This window comes from Taudactylus pleione, unplaced genomic scaffold (genome assembly GCF_031769625.1).
Source record: "Taudactylus pleione unplaced genomic scaffold, aTauple2 ptg001573l, whole genome shotgun sequence".
Taxonomy (NCBI): Eukaryota; Metazoa; Chordata; class Amphibia; order Anura; family Myobatrachidae; genus Taudactylus; species Taudactylus pleione.
The window spans coordinates 1,184,423-1,211,455 of record NW_028285970.1 but is presented as its reverse complement, the minus strand read 5'-3'; the positions used below and the strand labels follow the sequence as shown (position 1 = coordinate 1,211,455).

The 27,033-nt window shown below is 41.8% G+C and overlaps 1 protein-coding gene across 1 annotated transcript; it reads right to left on the bottom strand.

Annotated features, from left to right (window-relative positions):
• Positions 1 to 33: 33 nt before the first annotated feature.
• Positions 34 to 27,033, bottom strand: LOC148442292 (cytochrome P450 1A1-like). Its single transcript, XM_088464051.1, has 6 exons — positions 26,233 to 27,033; positions 23,718 to 23,841; positions 15,756 to 15,845; positions 7,041 to 7,164; positions 3,658 to 3,744; positions 34 to 995 (listed from the first exon to the last, which is right to left on the bottom strand). Exons 1-6 carry the CDS (start codon positions 27,031 to 27,033, stop codon positions 713 to 715), a joined length of 1,509 nt encoding a protein of 502 aa, XP_088320177.1. The 3' UTR covers positions 34 to 712.

Here is a 27,033-nt window from a genome sequence, read left to right as displayed (position 1 = left end):
CACCACTAATACTTCTACATGAAATACGCAGAATTATACATTTATTAATTAATATTTTGATACATCTATATTCTTAGAAATGAATGAAATGCAATGTGTGACAGGAACAGCATGCTTTCACATGAGGTTAATGTGGAGCAGCAGGTTTATGCAGAGATGGAGCAATAAACAGCATGGTAATGAGATCCAGTAAAGATTTTCCTGGGATCAGTTATAAGCAACAAGCAAGGCTAATCAGCAGCACCTGTTATCTGTCTTTAAAGTTTTGTCAGTGCAAATCCACAATGCTTCTGATGGTGAATCAGTCGCCCGGACGATAGGCTGGGGGTGTGGGATTATGATAGGAAGCCATATGGATGTGTTACCAACTTGCTTGTGAACTGTAAACTGTCATGCTGTGAAGTTTATGCTGTCCGAAGCTTACCTTATGCTGTTCACCTGCCTGAGAATAAAGGAACTGCTTGAACCTTTTAATAAAGCGTATGTGATCATTTTCACAAACGAAAGATAGGTTTTCTTTATCAAAGCTAAAAACAATATAATTACATTTTTAGTTTTAACGTTCATATGTAGAAATATCTTAAATCGAGCATTTTGTAAGGAAAATCGGCAGAAATATTTGTAACTGATTTCAGTTTAAACAGATACTGTAGATGAGTCATTTTACTATAGAATCTAAAGAGAAAGTATTTTGGCAGAAGACAGAACAAAGTTAATTACGTTCTAGCGCTTTCAACACATATTTTTGAGGCTTGAGGTTCATTCCATTAATTGGTGTCAATGTTAATTCATCGGTTGGATTCTTTTCCAGTCTAAGTCTTTGCAAAATAAGTGTCAGCATCAAAAACAGTTCATTTCGGGCCACTTCCTCTCCCAAACATTTACGGACTCCCAACCCGAAAATAATCACATTTTGGGCAAGATGTTTGTCAAAGCTCCCTTCCTTATCCAGAAACCGCTCAGGTTTAAAGCAGTTTGGCAACTCCCATAATGTCCTATTACACATAAAAAAGACTGAATTAGTATTTTAAGGTAATAAAAATACAGTATTTGTATTGTGTTAAATGGCAAATTAAATATATTTTTTGACCACAGTAACATGGCGCTATCATGTACCTGACATCTCATATAATACAACTAATAAATAATAACTGAAAGGGATTAACATTTTAGTGGTTACTTTTATATTGCATGTAGGGTTGGGGGTTCATTTAATTTTGGGCACACATCATTTTTTGTGGTGTGAAGATACTAATTTCAGTATTGTGCATGTATAGAACCTTCTGATGAAACCGGGAACATAACATACCCGGTGAAACACGTAATTGATAAAGATTATAGCGACCACTGACACTCTGTTCATTCAATACCGCAGTCTGCAGAAGGCCGACAGGAGATGGAGCGCTCTAGATTGTTAAAAATTCTGATCCACCACTGCCCATTAGACAGAGCTGCTACTGCTATTTACATCTGACGGATCCCTGGGTCCGTGCCACTCAGACATCTTGCTTCGGCATTGAAGTGCTATTGGGACCCACTGCCACTATATGCAGGTGGTAGTAAGCAGTACATTGGAAACCACAGGTGAATATTTGCCACTCTGTCATTAAATGGGTTTTACTGAATGTCCCTGTTATATATGGCTGTAACTTCATTTGCATTCCAGTGAATGGACATTAATTAACCTTTACACACAGGAGGAGACACATTAATTTGTGTGGGCATTTTAAGTAGAGGGACTTTTGTAGGGGTTCCGCATTCTGTCCTATATTGTCCTAACTTGCTTCCCAGTGTATGCATCCCAAAAGGTTGTTTTACAGAAATTGAGTGATACTGTGTTACTTTTGCACCAAGTTATAGGTTATTTGCTTTAAATAAATATTTATTTTCCAAATTGTGGCCACTTTCTCAAACTAGCGCTCCACACTGGCTTTGTTTTATTTGATTGTTGTTAAGCAGGTGCAGAACCTGCTGTGGGAGTAGCTTGTTTGGTTAAGCCATACTTCTGGCTGATTAGTGCACCTGTTTTTATTTGTGTTGCGCATGTATAGATTTACTGTATCTATATTAATATAAGAATATTGTGTCTGTCTTTTTGTTCCAAGTTGGCGCAAAAAGTACTGAACCAATTTTCATTTGCATCATTTTGTAGTGGAAACTCCTAGAAATAACTAGCACTTTGTTTCTTCTCGATCTGTCATGTTAAAGCTGAGCAATATCAAAACCAAAATGTATTGACATTATCAATGTTGGCAGAAGCAATTTCATGGTGGGCGAAGTCGCAAACAACAGCTAGTACAGAAATAATGCTGTTCTTAATTTGGACATATATGAGACTAAACATTACATGACAATGTCAAATTAAATAAAATTTTTTAATTAACTTGACCATCAAATTTTCTACTAAAGCATTAAACTAAGCTGGACATATGATTCTACCCCATTCCTGCCCCCTCATAGCGAGAGGGACCATGGACTGTTGAGTACTGAGAGCAATTGGTTTGTACTCAATTTAAAATCGATAAAAAAATCAATCAACATCGATTTTGTTTTTGCGGGACTATATCACACATTTACTAATATTTTAAAAAAAAAATTCAAAAATTGTCTGTTAGTATAATGTGTTAAACACAACATCGCTGTTGACCGATTTTTAAATGCTTTAAATAAACCTTTAGTAAATATACCCCTAGGAGAGAACTAAGGGCTTCATCAGTTTCTAAATGTCACAGGGTCTGGAAATTTTCAAATCTAATTGACCATCTAACATTATGTGACAGTTGTTTTCTTAACTCTCTCTTTCATCCCATGTTATTAGTTTTTTTTTAAATGTCAGAATTATAAATGACATTAATCCCTTTGTTGTCAGATCAGCGTAATAAAGCTGGGTTGTCATATTTTATGTTTGTTCCTGAGGATTATTGAGGTGTCAGCATGGTTAGGCTGGATACATTCCCTTTTATACTCAGAGGAACACCCAGGCATGGGCCAGAAATAGTCTGCTTATTATTAATTACATGTACCATGTACAAAATTATATAGGTTGTGAGGAAGAAAAGTCTCTTAAATTCCTCCAGCTATTTCATAATCATGGAACTGGCAAACAACGGAGCATCTGTTTGATGCCCCTTATTATAACCGTCTTCCAATCCCACACATACAGTATAGCAAATGCAGACTATGGAACCCCTCTTACATGAAGCCATGAACCATATCATGCTACCTCCTGTTCATTTTCACAGCAGCAATGCTGCAATTGGCTGTATATATTTCAATAATGGATGGAGTTCCCGAATACTGTGATTTCACTGTGTGACTAGAGCATGGCTTTAGGTAAGAGCAGGTATAAAAAAGTGAATCCTTCTACATGATACATAAGTGGCCTGAAAATGAAGCGGAAAGGCTAAGTAGAGACAACCACTTTATATTTTGAAGACATGTTCCAGAACACCTATCTATATTGATTTTCTGAATGACTATCACATGTAACATAGTTATAATATGGCCTCTCAGAATTTTAATATTATTGATAAATTGACTATTAAAATAAAAGGGATAGTATAAAATACTACATCACATTCTCTCAAGTGACTTACTAAGCACTGTTTATGCAGGTATATTTTACAGATGTAACTGTATCTCAATATAGTGACTTACGGATCATGATGGACTTGGTAAAGGTTCACAAAAATGCAGGTATTCTTAGGTATGAAATAGCCATTTAAAAAAGTTCCCCTGGTTGTGCTGAAATGTAAAATCAATAAAATTAATGTGGAAATAAAGGCTTATTATTTGGTAACTCAACTGTGATTTAACGGGAAGTCAACATCTTGCATTGAAAAAAACAATGTTGCAATTAAGAGGTATGGCTGGAACACTTTACAGACTGAGGACAACTGGGTCCGTTCTGTACAAAAAAAGAGAAGCAAATGTCAGCTAGAGAGCATTTAGTATGATTGGCCCACTTCCGATCATGTGCTACCTTTTATGTGCCACAATGTCTTACTGTGTCCAGACCATGCAGTTCCTCACCATTAATAATAGAGATGTGCACGGATCCCTGTGTTTTGATTTTGGTGTGATTTGGTTTTGGATCTGTTTTCTTTTTTAAAAAATTAAAACAGCTAAAATCTTGTAATTTGGGCCTTTTGTTCCTACAGTATTATTAGCCTCAATAAAATTAATTTCCAGTCATTTACAGTCAATTTTGACAATCGCTCAGCTCAAAATATTGCTCACCAATATTGGCAAAAGGCTGGCTGGCTAAATTAAGAAACAGAGCAGCGGCACAAACACACGGCAGTTGAAAAGAAAATAGCACATCTATGAAACATTGCGGCACAGCAGTGACAGAAAGGAAGGCAGTTTAAAAAAATATATGACTCATTAATCAAAAACTAGATCAGAGGCTTGAGGGCAGTACAGGGAAATGAAGGTGAAGTATGTATGGCTATGTAGTGGAAAAGAAGTAAATATTTGATTAAATTATTTTGATTGATCGATTGATTAATTGATTGATTAAGAAAATTTAATTGGAGTCAAGACCTTACGTATGACTTATACCTAGGATCAAGCATGCTTGCCAAAATGTAGTGATCCAAATGCATGATCTTGGCAACCCTTTGGTCCTGGCGAAGCATACGTAGCGGAATCACTTAATTTCATCTCCTCCTTCAGTTTATCTAGCTGCATTTCCAGTAGTTTTATTAAGGAAATCACCTGACTCAAGCTGGCAGTTTATGAACTCACTTCATTAGTTACTACTTCATATGGTTTCAGTAGCTTGCATAAAATAGAGAGTATTCTCCAGTGTGCTGGACTGAGGTGCATTCCCTCTACTCTCCATATGTCACAGCAGTCGCTGAACCATATAAAGAGTGGAATTCCACCTGGTCACTACATCTAGCTTCAGTTGGTGGTATGGAAAACTGAACTATTCTTGCAGTCTCTGTAATCTTCTACAAGCAGCTGCTGAATGCCGAAAATGTCCAAAATATTTTCTGGCCACATACAGCATCTCCTGCACACCGCTTTCATTTTTTTTTTTTTTATATTTTAACCACCACGTTTATTGTGTGGTTCAAAATATGGGATGTGCTCTCACAATGTTACATGCTTCATAAATGACAAATTCTGAGAAGAGTCCTAGCAGGGTAAGCCATTTTGCTATGACATCTCTGTGTTTTTCTAACAAGTTAACATCAGTAAATCTCTTAATGAACCCAGTGTTACAGAGAGTAGCCTGCCTGTAAATGTGTAGTTACTGCTGCTGAAGGCGATACACCCACTAAGTGGGTTGTCACAGTGATCTAGACCAATAACTACTGTAACGTCCCAATACAGATGAGGAATTGCTATTCTGGTGAAATAGAATCAAGATTTGGTAGTGGGGACACAGGACCTCAATTAACTGTCTGTTTGTTAACTACATTTTCTGAGACCTGCTTTCAATTATTTTTTTTAGTATATCATCGGATGACACCCTCTTCTTTTTTGCTGATGTCCAGACACACTGCCACTATGTAAAATAGGTATTCCGCCAGCTTTGAAATAAAAAGTTGTACTGCAAAATGGAAAAATGTGCTTTTGAGGTGGACACCTTTTCTTTTCTTGGGTATATCATCTTCAGGTCTGATCTGTGTAAGAATACAGACAAAGTCCAGGCAATCCTCAATTGGCCTCAACCCACCACCTTAAAGGCAGTCTGAAAATTCTTACATTTCTCTAATTATTATCATTAATTTATCTGGGGGTATGCCACTGCAGTTGCACCAATCACTGCTCTTACAAAGAAAGGGGCCAACCCAGCTAAATGGTCTGAAGAAGCCCAAACCAACTTCCAGCAATTGAAACAAGCTGCATTTCAGCTCCCTTTATCAATTAGTCAGACATTGCTATTCTGTTCTTTCTGGAGGTGGACAACTCATCAGCTGTGTAGGAGTGGTTTTCTATCAAAAAAAGCACCAGTCTGGCAGTTACATCCATGCGAGTTCTTTTCTAGTTAGGGAGTTCTACATCCGGCAGGGATGTATGTGTGGTGCCTTCCAGCGCAGAGTGGTTGCCGGTGGAGGGGTTGGAGGGGACCGGGGGTTGTTGGAGGGGGAGGTGGGAATTTTCAATAAATGATGCTGTATTTATTTGCCTGCATTTGTTTTTAAGTGAAAGAGGTGTATGTCTCTGTGTGTGTAGTCTTTGTCAGTTTGTGTGTGTGTCAGTGTGTGTGTGTCAGTGTGTAGTCTTTGTCAGTGTGTGTGTGTGTGTGTGTGTGTGTGTCTGTCTGTGTCATTGTGTATGCATACCTTTGTGATCCATACATTTTTTTTATATATCTATATATCTCAGTATTTGGAAATCCCCCTTTCAAATCCTTCCTGATATCCATTGTACTTCTGGCACTCTATTCCTAGCATTCATCATACTATGTCCATCATGCTTATAAATAGAACTGGTCTAATGAGAAAGACGCTTCTGCTGTTCTCCTAACCACAAGACTAATCCCAAGGGGCCCGATCTGAATCTACGCAACCCCAGTTGTGACAATAAGTACATTCCCCTACATATAAAGCCGTGACAGGTTTTTTGCATCAGAAAACAAAAAAAATTGATAAAAAATATGTTAGCTTAATGCCTATCTATGCCATCATTTTCTCAAATCATGATGACTACAAAATTGTGGCAGACAGCATTGCTACCTGTAGAACAAACTGTCAACAGGCACACATTTTTTATATGTTAAACTCATAGGATTACTGTAATTACATTGATGAACATGACATTTTCAGTAAATGGAAAAAAGGCAAATATCTGTACCCTACACTCAACACTGTATAGGTTGGCAATTTGCATATCTATCTTGCAGTAATAAAACAAAAAAGGAGTAAGCAATATATAATAATGCTGACAACCCTGAGAATTCAGATACTGTGCAGCCCACCAATGTGAGCAATATATTGTTCAAAAAGATAATTATACAATTGTACATGAAAATAATATACAGAATTTGCTAAACAGTCCTTTAGAGTTTTCTTTAATAAATTTACCAGTGTGGTAGAGTAAATGGTGAAAATGAAGCATGCCTGAACACCTCATGCACAAACTCTTCTGTAAAATGCAATTCTCTTCTGTCTTCAAATCTTGGAACCCTGCCAGGCCCAATTTTACTATCTGCAAAAAAATACAGCACTTATGGTCTTATATATTCATTTATTTTTCTTAAAAACTGTTGACCTAAAACCATACATGCCGACTATCTGGCTGCCCCTTCCGGGAGGGAGCAGCCAGATCGGCATTACTGGGGGGTGTGGCCAACAGAAGGGGGCGTGGCCGGCAAGATGAGAAGTTTTTGCAGGCGGGGCGGAGCCACGCGAGCGCGTCATTTTGGCCACGCCCCCACTACACACTGCCGATATTACAGGCAGTGTGAAGCGGGGGGCGGTGCCAAAATGACGCGAATTGCGTCACCGCCCCCTTAGCTGCCGGGAGACTTGCGGTGGGACAGGAGGGGTCGGCGGCAGCCGGGAGACTTGCCTGCCATCCCGGGAGGTCGGGAGCAGCACCCGATTTTCGGGAGGCTCCCGACCAAATCAGGAGGGTAGGCAAGTATGCCTAAAACACAAATCCACTACATCTGCACTGCCATACTAAATACACTATCAATTTGCAATGAGCTGCATTATATCTTTATAATTAAATCTACCTATAACTCTTGCATATAATCATACTTACTGTGTCACGGCCAGGGTATTTCAGCATGGCGCTAGGCGAGTGTTACCTGTGAGGTCATTGTGGCGCGGGCTGTCTGGCGCGCGGTGTTGTGCGGGCCTGTTGTCACTCTGCGCTGGTAAGGCCTGGCGGCGTCTCCATTCCATTTGGCATGGGCGCTGCCATCTTGCCTTCTGTCCATGTGATGCGGCCGGCCAATCCTGGTGAGTCACATGTTCCCTCCGGCCAGTAACAGCACGGCATGGGGTATTTAGGAAGGGTCAGTGCCTTCCTTCTTTGCCAGTGCAACGTGTATCTCAGCCTAGCTGAGAGGGAGTTCTCTGTGCTTATGCTGTTCCGGTGAATTCGCTGTCTGCCAGTCTGCCTGTCAGCTCCTAACTCCCACTGGACTACCCCACTTCCTCCATCACCCTTGCCCATACCTGAGTGCCTGAGCCTGCTGACATCCTGCGCTTCAGTTCACTACCTGCATACCTGGCTTGATTATTTTCAGTTCACTACCTGCATACCTGGTTTGATTATTTTCAGTTTCACTACCTGCACACCTGGACAGCTCTAATTGTTTCTACTTGGACATTAACCCTTTTACTCCCACCACAGAACTCTTGTGCACATTTATATATTCCTGGACTTTTATTTACTGCCACATTATATGTCTACTCAAGCACTTATTAAAATCCTAGTTTTATTTTCAAATCTGCTTCTGTGATCGCTCCTGCTACCACCCCGGGTCCACAAACAACCCAGAACATAACAGTTTGCACTGGCCCCATGGAGCCGGCCACGGATCAGGAGTCAGGAGTGGATTTGTTCCGGTGCATTTCTGGTCGTTTAGAAAATCTGGAAAACATGCAGCATCAGATGGCTCAATTTCTGCAAGAGATGTCCAAGCGACAGGATAGTTTGCAAACTTCCTTTTCTACCCCTGAAGTACCAGCATCTACATCCGCATCAGCGTCTGGGAATACAGGAGGCAGATCATCTCCCCGCTTACATCTTCCTTTACCAAATAAATTTGACGGCAATCCTAAACTCTGCCGAGGATTCCTAAATCAGTGTGACATGACATACATTTTACCCTGCAGCCTGACAACTTTCTAACTGCAAGAACTAAAGTGGCTTATATAGTCTCTCTGTTATCCGGCCAGGCCTTGGAATGGCTTCCCCACTCTGGGAGCGTTCAGATCCACTGCTGGATAATTATGCAGGCTTTGTGTCATCCTTCAGGAGGATTTTCGATGAACCTGGGCGTACTGTATCAGCATCATCAAACATCATGACACTGAGACAAGGGGTCCGTCCTGTCAGTCAATATGCCGTGCAATTTCAAATTTTAGCATCAGAGCTCAAATGGAATGAGGAAGCCCTCAATTCGACCTTCTGGCATGGGTTGTCAGACCGACTAAAGGATGATCTAGTCACTCGAGAGCTTCCTACTAATCTGAACGACATGATTTCGTTGTGTATCAAAGTTGACCTACGCTTCAGGGAACGTCAGGCTGAAAAAAACAGAACTGACCGGCAAAGGTCATTTACCCCCTCCATTTCTACCCGTCCAATTCCTTCTCCTACTGAAGAGGAGCCTATGCAGGTGAATCATACACACCTCTCCAAAGAAGAACGTCAGAGAAGAATGCAAAAGAACCTCTGTCTGTACTGCGGAGAGTCCGTTCACCTGCTGATCTCCTGCCCCCGTGAACCGGGAAATGACAAATCCTAACTGACCCTGGAGACATCAAGTTAGGAGTTATGAACACGTCTCCAAAAATTAAAGATTTCACGATTACCCTAGCCTTGGATCTTAAACCCAAACCTGTCTTTGCTACTGCTCTACTCGACTCGGGAGCAGCCGGAAATTTCATAACGTCTAGGTTCATAGATAAATTTCAGATTCCTTGTTTGTCTCTCAACCATGCCATCTCTCTGACCTCTATAGATGGACGCCCTCTAACTAACAGGATAGTCACCAAAGAGACTCAACCAGGATTGGTCCGAATTGGGGCACTTCATTCTGAGTCCTTAAAATTCCTGGTGATATCAGAAGCCTCTCAAGAAATTGTTCTTGGTCTACCCTGGTTACATCAACATAATCCCAGGATTGATTGGAGTTCTATGCAGATTCTGTCATGGGGTATGGACTGTCAGAAATCCTGTCTTCCAAAAATTCGACCTGTGAGAAAGACAGTTCCATTAGTTTCTTCTGCCATTCCCAAGGAATATCAGATGTTCACCGACGTTTTCTCTGAACAACAAGCAAATATCTTACCCCCTCATAGGGAATGGGACTGTCCAATTGAATTGATACCTGATAAGATACCACCTCATGGTCGTACCTATCCGCTGTCCTTGCCTGAGACTCAAGCCATGACCGAGTACATCCAGGACAACCTGGCAAAGGGGTTCATTCGCCCCTCTACTTCACCTGCCGGAGCTGGGTTTTTCTTCGTTGGCAAGAAGGACGGTGGTCTAAGACCATGTATCGATTATCGATGCCTTAATGACATTACTGTAAAGAATCGATACCCTCTTCACCTGATTATTGAGTTGTTTGATAGGGTCAAGGGCTCTGTCATTTTTTCTAAATTAGATCTGAGAGGGGCTTACAACCTCATTCGTATCCGAGCTGGCGATGAATGGAAGACCGCTTTTAATACCAGAGATGGACATTTCGAGTATTTAGTAATGCCTTTTGGATTGTGTAATGCCCCTGCTGTCTTTCAAAGTTTCGTTAATGAGATTTTCCGGGATCTGTTATATGTTTCGGTTGTTGTCTATCTGGATGACATACTGATTTTTTCACCCTCTGTGGCTAAACATCAAGAACATGTTAAAGAAGTTCTGACCCATTTGAGAGAAAACCACCTTTACTGCAAACTGGAGAAGTGCGTCTTTGGAGTGCCCAGTGTACCTTTTCTCGGCTATGTAATATCTGGCTCCAGTTTAGAAATGGACCCCAAGAAGGTACAAGCAATTCTGGATTGGACTCACCTCAGACACTGAAGGCCATCCAGAGGTTGTTGGGCTTCGCCAATTATTATAGACGCTTCATTAAGGGATTTTCTACACTGCTGGCTCCCATTACAGCCTTGACCCGCAAAGGTGCTAATCCTGCCCAATGGTCACCTGAGGCAGAGTCTGCCTTTCATCTTCTAAAACAGGCCTTTATCTCAGCACCAGTTCTTCGACAACCAGATCTGGACAGGCCTTTTTTGTTGGAAGTAGACGCATCATCTGAAGCTGTGGGAGCAGTCTTGTCTCAACGTTATGAGGACAACCGAGTCCATCCGTGTGGGTTCTTTTCTAAAAAATTCTTACCTGCCGAAAGGAACTACGCCATAGGTGAGCAAGAACTACTAGCTGTAAAGTTGGCGTTGAAGGAATGGAGATATTTGCTAGAAGGCGCCAAGTTTCCATTTACTGTATTTACAGACCATAGAAATCTCCTATTTCTCAAAAACCTCCAATGTGTGAGTCCGCGTTTGGCCCGCTGGGCAATATTCTTTGCCAGGTTTCAGTTCACCCTGACCTTCCGGTCTGGAGCACTTAATCAGAAGGCTGATGCCCTATCGAGATCTCTCCTCTGTGATGATCAATCTGAAAATCAAAGCAATACCCCTGTCTTGGAATCAAGAGTTTTCACTGCATTTCAACTTCAGTCTCCTATGGGAAAATCATTTGTGTCCCCGGAATTAAGGAAGCAGCTTCTCACTTGGGCACATTCCTCTCGCTTCGCAGGGCACTCAGGCACTCGGAAGACCTTGGAGTTCCTGAAAAGACACTATTGGTGGCCTTCTATGAAGGCAGATATAATGGAGTTCATCTCTTCCTGCTCCTCCTGTGCCCAGCATAAATCATCACGACAAGCTCCAGCTGAGGAATTGCTTCCATTACCCACTCCATCACGTCCATGGATGCATCTCTCCATGGATTTCGTCACAGACCTGCCAGTCTCTCAAGGTTTCAACACTATCTGGGTTGTAATAGACCGATTTTCTAAGATGGTCCACTATATACTGTTGAAGAAGTTACCTTCTGCCCCTGACCTGGCACAGTTGTTTGTCCAACACATATTTCGTCTACATGGCCTTCCTGCTGAAATTGTCTCTGACTGTGGTGTGCAGTTTACTGCAAAATTCTGGAGGGCTTTGTGTCCTCTTCTTCAAGTGAAGTTAAACTTTTCCATGGCCTACCATCCGCAAAGCAACGGCTCCACCGAGAGAGTTAATCAAGATCTAGAGACTTTCTTAAGAATTTTTATGTCATCTTCCCAGGACAATTGGGCTGCCTTGCTGCCGTGGGCTGAGTTTGCACATAATGCTTCCTACCACTCGTCAACTAACCAAACGCCATTTCAGGTTGTATATGGCCTTCATCCTCGTGTTCCCGAATTCCGAAGCCTGCCTGTTTTCGATGTTCCGGCCATGGAGGACACGGTGTGGAATTTTGCTGCCATCTGGACTCAAGTACGGTCTGATTTGTTGAAGGCATCCTCTCGCTATAAGACCCAGGCCGATAGAAAGCGTAGAATAGTTCCACGCATGCAAGTTGGAAGCCAGGTCTGGTTATCCACCCGGAATCTTCATCTGAGGGTTCCTTCTATGAAATTTGCACCACGCTTCATTGGTCCCTTCTCCATAACAGAAGTCATTAATCCAGTGGCCTATCGTTTACAGTTACCCCATACCTCAAAATCTCTAATTCCTTCCATATTTCCTTATTGAAGCCCCTGAATAAATTCCATAGTGCTCTACCTGCTTCTCCTCAAGTCCAGACGGAGAGAGGAGTAGAGTTTGAGGTCGCCCAGATCTTGGACTCTCGTCTACGCAGAGGTCATCTACAGTATTTGCTGGACTGTAAAGGTTACGGTCCAGAGGAACGTTGCTGGACTGATGCTCGTGATGTCCACGCTCCCACACTCATCAGGAGATTCCATTCTGCCCATCAGGAGAAGCCTGGTGAGTGTCCTGAGGCCACCCTAAAAGGGGGGGGTACTGTCACGGCCAGGGTATTTCAGAATGGTGCTAGGCGAGTGTTACCTGTGAAGTCATTGTGGCGCGGGCTGTCTGGTGGCGGAGCTGGTGTCTGTCGGGGGGCTTTGGCTGCGCGCGTTGTTATGCGGGCCTGTTGTCACTCTGCGCTGGTAAGGCCTGGCGGCGTCTCCATTCCGTTTGGCATGGGCGCCGCCATCTTGCCTTCTGGCCATGTGATGCGGCTGGCCAATCCTGGTGAGTCACATGTTCCCTCCGGCCAGTAACAGCACGGCATGGGGTATTTAGGAAGGGTCAGTGCCTTCCTTCTTTGCCAGTGCAACGTGTATCTCAGCCTAGCTGAGAGGGAGTTCTCAGTGCAGTGACAAACGCAGGATTTCTAGAGGGGGGTTTCCAATTGCTTGATTTTAGAGTGAGTGTGGCCAGTCCATGAAGAGGGCATAATAATTAGCACTTATCCAGCTTTAATATGCGTCATACAAAGTGTATTGTGTGTCATAATTCCAGCATATACAGGACCAGTGATCACAGTAAGCCATTAGATGCAGCAGTAGGTCATCCTGCCTGAGCTGAATGGTTTTTATTTCAGATGCGGGCATCATTCCAGAGCATGGGAGCAAATCCGGGAGTCTGGGGGAGCAGCAGAAGAACCTAGCACTGCCCTGGACATATATGTACATATTGGTCTCCTTATGCACTGGATAGTGTATGATTATATGATATTAATAATTAACCCTATTGATGGTCTATAGCAGTGCACCCCTAACAGTGCATGTTTACCAGATCTCCTAGTTGGTGCACAGGTGTATTTATTACTGTTTAATACATGTTAAAAGATCCACAGGTGGTGCTCATTATTTAATTTGTGATACTTAGAAGAATATGCAGCACTAGTAAAATTCTATTGCGGTCATGGTGTGGACTGAGGAGGGGGGTTTCCAGGCAACCAGAAACCCCCCCTGCGTTTGCCTATGCTGTGCTTATCCTGTTCCTGTGAATTCGCTGTCTGCCAGTCTGCCTGTCAGCTCCTAGCTCCCACTGGACTACCCCGCTTCCTCCATCACCCTTGCCCATACCTGAGTGCCTGAGCCTGCTGACATCCTGCGCTTCAGTTCACTACCTGCATACCTGGCTTGATTATTTTCAGTTCACTACCTGCATACCTGGTTTGATTATTTTCAGTTTCACTACCTGCACACCTGGACAGCTCTAATTGTTTCTACTTGGACATTAACCCTTTTACTCCCACCACAGAACTCTTGTGCACATTTATATATTCCTGGACTTTTATTTACTGCCACATTATATGTCTACTCAAGCACTTATTAAAATCCTAGTTTTAATTTCAAATCTGCTTCTGTGATCGCTCCTGCTACCACCCCAGGTCCACAAACAACCCAGAACATAACATACAGACTTTTAATATCTCCTCTCTCTGGGAGATGCCTTAAGAGGAGACCCAGCTGACCACTTTGGGGGGCAGGGCCTTCCTACATAGTCACGTCATTTAGCCCTCCCTCCATACGGAGCCGCGCTTCCCGACAATTATCTCCCCATCATGCCCACTTCATTAGTAAGTGGGTTGGATGCGAGAAATCAGGATACTCTTCTGGGGGTGCAGGGGGCTACCCAAAAATTCTGGAGCCTCCCGCAAAAACCCGGGAGAGTAGGTAAATATGCATATAAATAATACATGGACTTGCAAATACATTATATATTGTATAAGAAAAATACTATAAAAAATACAAAGTGATAACTGCAGATTTATATACATCTTGCTAGTGCTGCAATCAATATGGCCTCATTTTGAGTTGGCAACATTTATGGTCCAAACATACTGTACATGTAGAATGCAGACCAAAACATTCTAACCTTACTGTACACTATGTCTGGTTATTTCACTTACATGTAGCTCAAAACAGTGTGTAATTATATGACTATACCAGACTGTAATGTATTTATTATGCTTTAAATTAAATGTATTGCATTAAATGTATGTAATGTAAAAAATTCTCAACTCAGACATTAGAGAGATAAGTAAATGTTTGCAAATTCATAGGATCCATTGTATTAGACAATTCTGTTAGATGTGAGGGGGCGATTTGCAATTGTAACAGCGTGGAAATGCCACCAAAGGCCCCACAAAGTGCACCCCATGCCACCCAATCTTGCCCCAGACTCGTGATCAGCCCAATGGGGCTGCAATAAAAAAATCTGTGATTCTGGTGGTACCATGAGTGCAGCATATTGACGCACTTACTCGCAGACATGAGTCTGCATCTAATTTATAAGATATTGAGCAGTTAGAAAAGTATTATATATTATTGCATTATTTTGTTACAATATAAAAGCAATATATCTTTATAATGTAAGCATTAGATATAACCATATTGCCATGTAAATTTATGTTGTATATATTACCAACTTTTCTATTTAAAGTACTACTGCCATCTGCTGTCTAAAGTTGACATCAGTTTTCATCCTTCATTTTTACTAATATTTTATGATTGGAAGCTTTATAAACCTAATACAACATTTATATCAAAGGAGTGTGTTGGTGGGGTGAAACAGAACAGCAGACAGCCAGACTTACAGAGATAAAATTCTTTGAAATTTTACCTAATGTAAAGCCAACTTATTGTTGTCTTTACATTATGTAAAGAATAAGTGGCAAATGGAGGAAAAGTATAATTTAATATCCTCTTTCCTACTTTGTTATCTATTTAGAACAGCACGCACACTTTGCTGCCCAATGTTCATCTTGACAATGTTGGTTTTTGTTTTTTATTGTAAAAAAATATTGAGTCATATGTGGCATCTAGTTTAATTGACCAAATAATCATAATCATGTCACATTATTGAATATGGTTCTAATATTAAATTAAAACTTCCTTCAATATTTTGCTATAAGCCCAGTTATTTTTATATCCCTGCAGAAAGGCATGTGCAAACATGTAAATTAAAGACATCTGAAAGGTGAACAGCTCATTCAAAATTGCAAGCATAATGCTATGCATAGTACAAAATATAATCATGAAGTATTACCAATTTCATCATGTATTTTTTCTTGAATTTCTGGAAATTTCAGCAAATATAGTAATGCCCAGCGTAAAGCAGAAGATAAGGTATCAAATCCTATAAATAAAACAAAGAATAAGAGTACAAAACAATAGTTTTAGATAGTATAATTAAAAAAAAATCTGATGCAACACAGATCTACCATGTTAAGTGGTATAAAGAGTCCAACATAAATGGATAGCACTGTACTTTGAGTGATAAGTCCGTATTAAAACTTCAAAAGAGATAACAAGGAAATGCCCATAGCAACCAATTAGCTTCTAACTGTCATTTTATAGACTGTGTTAAATAAGTAATAGCTATAGTACTGTAGAAGCTGATTGGTTGCTATGGACAATTTCTCCATTTTATCTCTCTTGAAGGTTTGATTCATTTCCCTATGACTCTTTTGTGCTTTGTTATGGATTTTATGCTGCTGTACACAACTGTACACATAGAGATAACATCTTTGTGAAGGGACAACTCTCTGATCTCACAGAGCTGAGGATTAAGGTGCACTTCATGCTTTCTGTCCTAGTTGCAATTCTGCATGTTATTTAAACCAGAAATACTGTACAGAAACCAATCTATGTTACATGCATAAAATATAAGGGCTCACACTAGCAAATTTCTGCAGCTTTCCCCAGTAAAATACACCACCAAGATGGACTGCCTAGCAATGGACGTGACTTCCCATTCTAAGCACTCCCCGCTAATAACAGCCTGACAGGCAGTACCAGGGGGAGACTGCTAGCACGGATTGTAATAACAGACAGAGTGCTTCCCATGGGAAGACAGTCTCCTGCTATTACGGCAGCCCTACCTGACTTCTAGGGGCTGCAGCTGATGCAGTCCCTAAATACTAGCCTGTTTTCTAGCACCGGCAGACTTAAACCCAGCCACAAATTTAAGCCCCACCTCCAAACTGTCTGGATATAAGCCATGCCTCCAGTCACAGTGACATCAGCTCTTAGGGCCTGATTCAGAGCCAGACGCTCTGACCAGAGCGCTCGCTCTGAATCAGGGCCCTCCTCCATTAAAATGGAGCGTCCTCCTGGACGCTCGTATAGCTGTGGGTCACCACCACAGCCATACTTGCCTACTTTTGAAAACTAGTTTCAGGGAGATTAAAGTCAGTGCTGTCGAGGGGGTGTACCATGCTCCGCCCAAAGGGCATGTCTAGCTTCCCCCCTGGGTGCGTCCTGCAGTGGCAGTCCACTGGCACTAGCACTATGCGCGCGGTTCTGCGTCTGAGTCCGAAACTACCCCTGCGATACTCCCACTACACTCCAATAACATGTGCGTTCACCTATGGTAACTAAATATTGGTGGTGGCTGGAGAATGTATGTTGAGGTACAGAAATAAAGATGATAAATGGTACCATATACATAACTATAGGACATGAGTATGAGACAGCACATATATGAGTATAGGAAAGTACATACATGACTATATAGGACATGACTATGAAACAGCACATATGACTATAGGACAGCATATACATGACTATGGAAAAGTACTAACATGACTACAGGACAATACATACACGAGTATAGGATAGTCCATTCATGACTATAGACCACTACATACATGACTGAGGACATGACTATACCACAGTACATGCATGCCTATAGGACAGTACAGACATGACTAGAGCACAGCATATAAATGACTAAAGGACAGTACATATTTAGTCCTCTATATTATAGAACACACACATAGTACATATTTAGTCCTCTATATTATAGAACACACACATAGTACATATTTAGTCCTCTATATTATAGAACACACACATAGTACATATTTAGTCCTCTATATTATAGAACACACACATAGTACATATTTAGTCCTCTATATTATAGAACACACACATAGTACATATTTAGTCCTCTATATTATAGAACACTCACATAGTACATATTTAGTCCTCTATATTATAGAACACACACATAGGACATTTCCCCACACCACTTCCCACTGACCACACCCTCACCAACTTGTGCAGTCCATTCCTGGCTAGCAGCCGAAGCCCAGACTTCCCGACCATAGACTGAATGACCGCCGAGGCAGCCAATGAGAGAAGGACCAGCTGTCACACCACGCACCCTGCTCTCCCCGGGAACTGCGGAGCGCTGGGAGCTGGCTCACCCACCTGCTGGAAGTGCGGCCACCTTAACATGAGCCATGTCCGCCTCCGCCGCGGGTGGGGGAAGAGGCCGGTGTGACCGGAGCTGCAGACCTTGCAGGGAGTCCCCGACTGCCTGCCACATTCCCCGGCTACTGCTCCCTTGTGACTGGAGGAGGAGCCGCACGGGCAGAACTGCTGCCTGCAGTGCAGTGTGGGGGATTATTAGACGCAGCCCCGTGGGCTGACGGAAGATGTGGTCCCGAAGCCCTTTTTTTTTTAAGGATCCTATCCCTCTGCCCACGGCACTGCTGTTGATTGAAGTGGCCACCTCCTCTCATGCAGACCCGCCCCCATAATATCCGGACTCGCGCATGCGCCGTCCGGATTCCGATAGAGAAATGAGGAATCCGGGGGATTTATTTCATTTTCCGGGGTAGCGGGAGACTCTACAATGAACCGGGAGTCTCCCGCAGGAAGCGGGAGGGTAGGCAACTATGCCCACAGCTTATACGAGCGTCCAAAAAGATGGCCATCGCGACCATCGGACTTGCGACGGAGACCCTGCGGTAGGGTCTCTCTGCCACAAGCCCTGGAGTGATTTTGGCTCTATCAGAGCCAAAATCACTCCCACTGACATCACTAGTGATGTCAGTGGGGCCGGCTTCAGACGGTAGGCGTTCCCATGGGAACGCCTCCGTCTGGCAGGCACGCCCCCGGCACGCCCACAAAAGGGAGTGTGCTGTCAATCAACATCGACAGCACGCCCCCTTTGGTGTGAGACCCGGAGCGACAGCTTGGCTGTCGCAGTCCGGGTCTCGCGCATGCGCACGCCGGAGCTCCCTCCGTTGTGCGCATGCGCAGTGGGGAACATCGACCCACTTGCGAGCATACTGCCGCTTGCGAGTGGGTCTGAATGACCCCCTTAATCACCAGGAGTGCAGGAAGCAGGGAAGAAAAGATCATGATGCAGCCCTCCCCCTGACCAGACAGATAAGGAGCTGCTGCTGCTTATACTGTATACATGTACATTTACCTAATGTGTTAAATAACATATCACACAGCTTCCTTGCAGTGCTGTCAAAACCTAAAGGTGAGTATAGATTGATGCAAAGCAGAGTAAACTGAAGCAAATATTAGTCAGAAGAATTGTCGACAAATCAATTCAGCTGACATTATTTAGCAGTTAGCATCATAGTACATTTTAATACATTTGGAAAATACCAGTGTTTATGAGTCCTTATATAGCTTTTTCAGTAGATTTGTCAGAAGCCACTATTTCCAAGGTGCAAAAGGTACATAATTAAAACTTCCAAGATAATACCTAGCATACATACCTAGCATAGATAACTAGCATACATAAAGCATTTATGATATTCTTACTTTCTCCGTGCCCACTGATATGTAAATAAATGTCACACAAAAAAAGGGAAAAAATAAAAGCAGCAACAGTGAGTATCCGCATTTTAAGTAGTACATTTCAGACAAGGTCATACAGGTTGAGTCTCCTATGTCCAAAATGCTTGGGACCAGAAGTATTTTGGATATTTGAATCATTTTTATTTAATTTTTCAGCTTGACGATAATTTTATACAATATTTTTAATAATTTTGTCGAGTAAAAAAAGTTTGTGTACATTGAACCATCAGTAATCAAAGGTGTCATTATCTCAGTCGCACTCAAAAAAATGATGTATTTCGTAATATTTTGATATGGGAGCCTCAACCTGTATTTCACGTATCAGGATTTATTTAAGAAATTTAAATATGTGTATGAAAAGAACTTTCCTCATTTAACTAAGTGGTTCATACAAATGCTCTGCCAGATGAAGGTTATGGTGTTCAGTCATCACGCACAGTGATACAACCCCATTGTACCATACATAGGACTGCGTGTCATTGAACTACTAGAAGCAGCACTATCAGCTCTACCAACAGATTAGACTGCACTGGTACCCCAGAACCAGCAGCCAGAACATCACTTTGACACTTTGTAACATATCATTTTGTATTCTGGATTGTACCAACTTTAAAATTTTACAACAAGCTGGCTGTAATGAACTACATTTGTTTGCTTACTCACTGTTTCAACTTGTACTTTATGATTTGTGCAGTGAACAATAACCTTTAATGGTCCTAAGGGTAAGGGAGTACAGACAGCAAGCTAATGTAAAGCAACTGTCAATGAAATGTAGTCTAATGACTAATGGATGCCCTGAGTCACTCAATGGTAATAATACAACTAGTACTGTAATGATCATTTTGTGTTCTCTATACTTTATTCAGTTCTGTGTGTGCCTAAAGAATTGTAAGCGGCTGGAGATAGGCTTGGCCACTAGTCTAAAGACGGCATGTAAAGTTGCTTTCAAAATGTTTATTTGTCTAATGTATGACCCAGCTTCCACCATACTTCTTGCCCTTTCTTCCTCTTTTAGCCTTTCACAATGGACCTCTCCCCCACCCTCTGTCTCGGTCACTCTCTTGACCCTGTCTTCTCCAATCAATATGCTCTCGCTGACTTCTCCAACTCTCCCTTCCCACTCACTGACCACCATCTAGTCTCCTTTGTTCTTTCATCATCTCCCGTACCCCTCCCCATGCCCAAATCAACCCTCACCAGATGCAATCTCGAGGCTCCTCATCCAACTATTCTGTTCCCTTCACTTGAAACTGTCCCTTCGTCTCTATCCACCCTGGCCAGCCCCATCCACACCCTTCTATAACCACACCCTCAGCACTGTTCTTGACTCTGATGCCTTCTATTCCCCTTTGGATGGGGTTCTAAACCCCATCCAAAATTACCTGGTTCCTTAAAAAATCAACACGTACCCCCAAATGCCTCAGGAGGAAATCTCGCTACTTGGTGGACTTCCTCTACTTCAAGCTCATCCACTTATCTACAGTTCAGCCTTCTTACTTGCTAACAACAGACTAATGATCCTGGCACTTATCAATAAATGGTTAAATAAATAAATAATTACACAATTGTTTTAAGTTAATAAGAAAAAAGCAGCACGTCTTATACTATGGGATTTGTGAATACCCATAAAAGATAGAAAAATTAATTAATCACAGACTGCGCTAATAAGCCTCATTATAATTGATCGCAGAGTCCACATACATCAAAAACCAGTCATGGCTCCAAACATATAAAAATATGCACGCTTTATTATAAAAATATATATTCCACAATTAATAAACAAAATCAACATACAACTGACAGATACCCTATATAATATTTCAACATTAAAACTCAATTGAGCACAAATAACTAGATTAGAAACACCATTTGAATAATAGGCATAGGAGTATCTTGAGCAATCTAATTTGAATTAGTTTACAGGCACCTAATAGTGCAAAAAAAAGTCCAATTGCTTATTGAATTAATGTCCAGAAAAAAGAAAAAATAAATATATATAGAAAAGTCTCATATGCAATTGATCTAATCGGATGAGTCTGCTGCTATGAATCACTTAATACCTGTCTATAGCCTGTTAGGCCGTGCAGCGCTGCAGTGTTTGCAGGAGGACGGCTTGCCCCGAGACTGTCGGCGGGTGCCAGAAGAGGGTTGGCATTGCCTCAGCAATCGCTAATGTCTCCCTTGGCGGCTGTGCAGCCCGCTGGACTTGCTGGGTTAAAGCCAATATTCAATAGCCTCCTGGGAATGCCTGGAATACCGCTAAGCATTCTTCTCATAGGAGTCCCACAAGGTTCTGTCCTTAACCCCCTGCTCTTTTACCTGTACAACTCCTCCCTGGGTGAACACATCAGTTCCTTCAGCCTCCAGTACTACCTCTATGCTGATGACACTCAACTCTACAACTCCTCTCCTGATCACTCCCCTTCAATCTCTTGCCCAATCCTGTTGTTTCCAGCTCTGCAACATAGCTGGCACAGATCCATTCCTCTCCCAGAATGCCACCAAAACCATTGTCCACTCCCGGATCATCTCCCATTTTGGCCTCCTTACAGGCATCTCCTGCTCCCATCCTGCTCCATTCTAATTCCTACACTGGCTCCCCTTCCCCTGCAGAATCCTTTGAAAATCCTCACCCTCATGTTCAAGGACCTCTCCAATTCCACTGCTCCCTACATCTCCAACCTCATCTCCATACATACTCTCTCCTGCCATCTCTGGTCGGCTAATGACTGTCATCTTTAGTCCCTTCTGACAACCACGTCACTCCCGAACACCAAGATTTCTCCCTTGCTGCCCCCCCACCACTGGAACAATCACCCTCATTATGTAAGACTATCCCCTGGCCACCATAGCTTCAAATGGTCATTGAAAATTGACCTGTTTATAAAAGCATACTTGTCCACCGCCTAACCATGTCACCATGTAGTTAACCTCACCCTCTTTCACCCTCCATCTCTCCCACTATTGATTCATACCCTCTAATCCCCTGACATTTGCTCACCCATTGTGTCAACCATTTGTTTGCCCCTTCCCTTTAGATTGTAAGTTTTGATGAGCAGTGCCCTCTTCCCTCCTGTACTCACTACCTACAACTCTTGCTCACCAGCTACACTCTACACCTCCTCTTTGTGCTCTCTGCCAACTCCACATCTTCATTGCCTTTGCCTACAACAATGGGTACAGGTCTCAGCTTGCAATGAATATGCCCTTTGCACCCCTTGCATCCATTTCAGTGTTGTGAGTTGTAGTATTATTTGCTATTTGTGTAGTGAATTCTACTGTTAACTGTATTGTCACTTTATACCATGTACTGTCTTGTTGTTTTCCCTCTGTACAGTGCTGCAGACCACATGTGGCACACCCATAGATAAAAGTTTAATAAGTTCACCAGCCAGCCCTCTTTACTTATCCTCAGCCTGCCTCCAGCTGCTTCCGCTGAGAATCCTTCTGGCTGCAGGCGTGACTGGAGCCTCAGTCTGAAGACTGCCCTACATCTTCAGACAGAGCCTACATATGAAGCCTGCTGGAGCTTGTGGTGGTGATTAGTGAAAGTAAGCCAGCCTTGAGGGGGACTCTAATGATCGCACATAAAGGCATAAGGGTCTTTGAGGCTGGTAAATAAGGGCATGAAGTGCTCTGAGGTTGTCATATAAGGGCATAATCTGCTCTGAGTCTGGCATATAAGGGCATGACGGTCTTCTCAAATGCGGTCCTCAGAACACACAATCAGTGCATGTTTTCCATATCTCCTTGCTGGAGATGTATTCATTACGGACATACGCATTTCACAGGTGTATTCATTACGGACATACGCATTTTAAAAGATCCACAGGTGGTTCTAATTATTTCACTTGTGATTCTGTGAGACCTGGAAAACATTCATGGTTAGTGTGTGACAGGATTTGAGAAGCACTGTGTTAGAGTAATGGCAAAAGTTGTCATGTTAACTCTTGCTACAAGTGTAATAATGTGGGCCAAAAGCTGCAGATGATTGTGTTGGGAAAATCTATAAAATAATTGTGTAAGATCTGTTCCATCTCCAACATGCATGCGAAACGGGAGTTGGGGCTCATGCCAACCCTCCAACGGCTCCCACTGCTACGGAGATGGAACAGACCATGACCAGAGAGGAGATTCCTTCAGGTCCACCTGAATACTGAAATTAAGGGAGCATGTGGGGGTTCAGGATGGATCAGGGGTTGGGGGATGTAGGAGGACAGAGCAACAGTGAGGGGTTAGTGACAGAGCAGTGGATAGAGAGGGGGACAGAGCCAGGTGGAGTGGGGGCAGACAGAACAGGGGGTGGGGCAGCAAACTGAGGTGACCCGGCATATGCTGAGTCCCTTTATTAGTCAGTAGATTAAAACCAGTATTATTTCATGAAAACAATAACATTTTTTACCTGCTCCAAAAATATCATTAACTGTAGACAAAATCTGTGCATCTGATAACATTGGTAATTTATCTTCTAATTTCCTTTCATTACAGCAGTAAATCAAGGCATCAGTAATATCTCGAATATGGTTCTAGAGTAAAAAGAACAAATATGTATTACTATGTTTCATATAAAATGGTGTAACAATTAAAAATCAACTGGAAGATGATTTGATCTATCATACAAGCCTTTAAAAGCTATGACTTTTTTTGTAAAAAAAATTGACGAAAATGTAAAACGGATAGTGCTTTTGTGTATCTAATCTGTTGCCACTCAAAGATAGACTACAGTAGATAGGGAAGCTGCATCTTCACTTTACAGTTTTTTTATACTCTTACCAAAGTATTTTGATGCACACAAAGAGGTTCAGATGTGGGAGTACACTCAGAGCAGGTAGTGCATCTCCATTGGGGTCTGGAGAAAGTTGTCCTTTAATGGGGGAAGCGCTTTAGTGATACTCTCCTGGGGGTAAATTTACTAAAGTTTGATCTGGTATTTGATTTTATGAATCGATAAAATCAAATTTAAATCGAACTGTAAAATCCCTTAACAAATCCCTTACTAATATTCGATTTTGCATTCAATTTTCAAATTGAATTCGATTTTGGTCGACTTTAAGAAGGGATTTTGTGAAATCCCTTCCAAAATCGAACCTCAAATCCCCATTAAGATTGAATGCAAAATCGAATGCAAGATCGAACTCAACTTCCTCATTACTTCCTATTGGGGCAAATGTATCACATGCACACTAATTAACAGGGGAAAAAAATTGGAAACACTTGTGCACACTCTAGAAAAGTGAAAATGAGTACAATATCAGACACTTTTGCCAGATGATATAATAATATGCATCCCGATGTATAAATAGCCAAAAGGTGCGTTCTATTACGAATCGGGTGGCTATATGTGCCCCACCTGTTGAGAAAAAAAAAAAATTAGAACAATATAGTAACATGTAGTATTAGCTGCTTAATTAACATATACAGGTAACTTACCCAACAACCATCCCTCTGGCATTTGGTCCACCTCAAATTTTGCAGAGAGGGATGAATTACTGAGGATGTAGGCATCATGGCATGAACCAGGATAGCCAGTCACAACACTGATGATTTTTAGTTTTGCATCACAGACCATCTGCACATTCATGGAATATGTATGATGTCTGTTGGTATAGACATGTGCAGTATTTCTAGGTGGTCTCAGCCCAATTTGTGTGCAATCTATAGCTCCCAGAACATTAGGAATGCCTGAGAGACTATAGTAAGCTACCTTAAGTTTGTGCCAGTGTGACTGGGAAAGCAGATGTAGGTTTTGCAGAGGGTGATCAGTGCCTACCAGGTGCATGCTAAAGGTAGGCTGGAAAATACCTTGCACTCTGCCTGGAACTGATTGAAAGGAGCCAGTAGCAAAAAAGTGCCGAGCACATAGCAACTTGTGCAGGCCTGATATGTCATTGTCTGGCTCAAATTGAGTCTTGATAAGGTCATACAGCATTATGATGTTGGAACGTGAGAGGCAGAACATCTGAATGACCTCACCAGCAGATAAAGCATTGAGTTTTATCCGACAGTGAATGAATCTAGGCCTGCGAAGGTTGCGGGGTACCTCATGAAGCTGCTGATGTTGCTCTGATTGATACTCCTTGGTTCTCTCAGTCAGGTGGTGATTTGCATATCGCAGTTAGGTGCACAGCATAGCATAGCCTTGAGTAAAGCAGCTATTATTCTTACAACCAGACTGCCCCACATGTTTTTGGGAAATTTTAAAGGATCACAATCAATTTCCAGCCAATAGAATGGTGTTTAGAAGCTCAAATTGACTATCTCTAATTATTCTATTCATTTAGAGATTTGAAGTTCGATTTTGAGTTTGAGTTAGGTTTGATTTGCAAATTGAATGTTAGTAAATGAAAGGATCTTATATTCGACTATGGGAAAACATTGATGTATTGCCTATATTCGATTTGGAGTGAAATTCAGTTTTATGTTCGATTTGGCATTCAAATTTGGCTTTAGTAAATCTCCAGTGTCAAAATCGAATGGAAATTGAATCAAAATCAAAAGGCAAATCGAACAGAATCCAAAATCGACCTTTAGTAAATATACTCCCTGGTTGCTTAAAAATGCTTTAGATAAATAAATAGCTTTCTGCTTACACTAACTCTCCACTTTCTGTCATAACATCTTTCCAAGGTGAACTCAATAGCAGCCAACTGGGTTTCAATTTCATTTGTGACTCCCCACTGGCTGCTAAGAAGTGTACTGTAACTAGAAGGCTGGCTAGTAAGTGACAACGGATGAAAGATAAGTGTTAAGTGATGACTGGTGTATGCTACCTGGCCATTAGGGATACATGAGTGCTTTGTCCAACTAAACAATGCCAACACCAAGGTAACTTAACCACTTGTTCGTTCTGTTAGAAACAAAGATTAATGGTCATTAACAGGAGACTTAAAAATAGTGTGAATCTCAGTATTACAAACCTTTTCATATGAATCATAATGTTCTTTTACACGTTTTTTAGTAAAGTTGTTAAAACAGTCAATTGCTTTTACTAGAGCTTTCAATCCAGGTAGAGGAAAGAACCGTAGAATTGGAATAAAGTCAGCAGCGGCTGCAGCTCCTGATGCTTCTTGTGCCTGTTCACTAATTCGAATAATTCCTAAGAACTCTTCATCATCATGGTCATAACGCTTTCCATAACAAAGTGCAGAAACAACATTAGTTGCAGCATATGTAATATTCTGTGCTGGATCAAAGTAGTCCTTTTTAGAATTTACTAGCAGAGTTTCCACAAGAGCTTCAGCTTCTGTTGTCACAAACTCTTCAAAAAGGCTTGAGTATGGTGATAAAGATCTTGCAGATTTTGAAAACTCCCTCAGTGATGTTTTTGCTATTTTTTTGTGGAGTTTCCATGCATCTCCAAAATTTCCTGAAAAAGTCAGGCTTGGACCATTGTTCATCAAGCTGAAGCTGTAGAGATCAGGACGACCAGCAAATGTCTCTCCATCCTTCAGTAAAACCTTTTTGATAGTCTCCAAGCCACTCACCACCACGACTGGGACCATTCCTAGCTTTATGAGAAACACATCTCCATACTTCTCACTCATTTCAAGAAAGGACAAATGAGGTAAGTCTTTTATCTGTAGTATGTTTCCCAGGATTGGCACACCCCACGGTCCAGGAATAGATTTTCCTTTTTGAAATATTGTCTTCATTAGTAAGAGGACAATAATAAATGTCACTAATGCAAGGGCTACTTCCACACTTGTGAAAAGGAACAT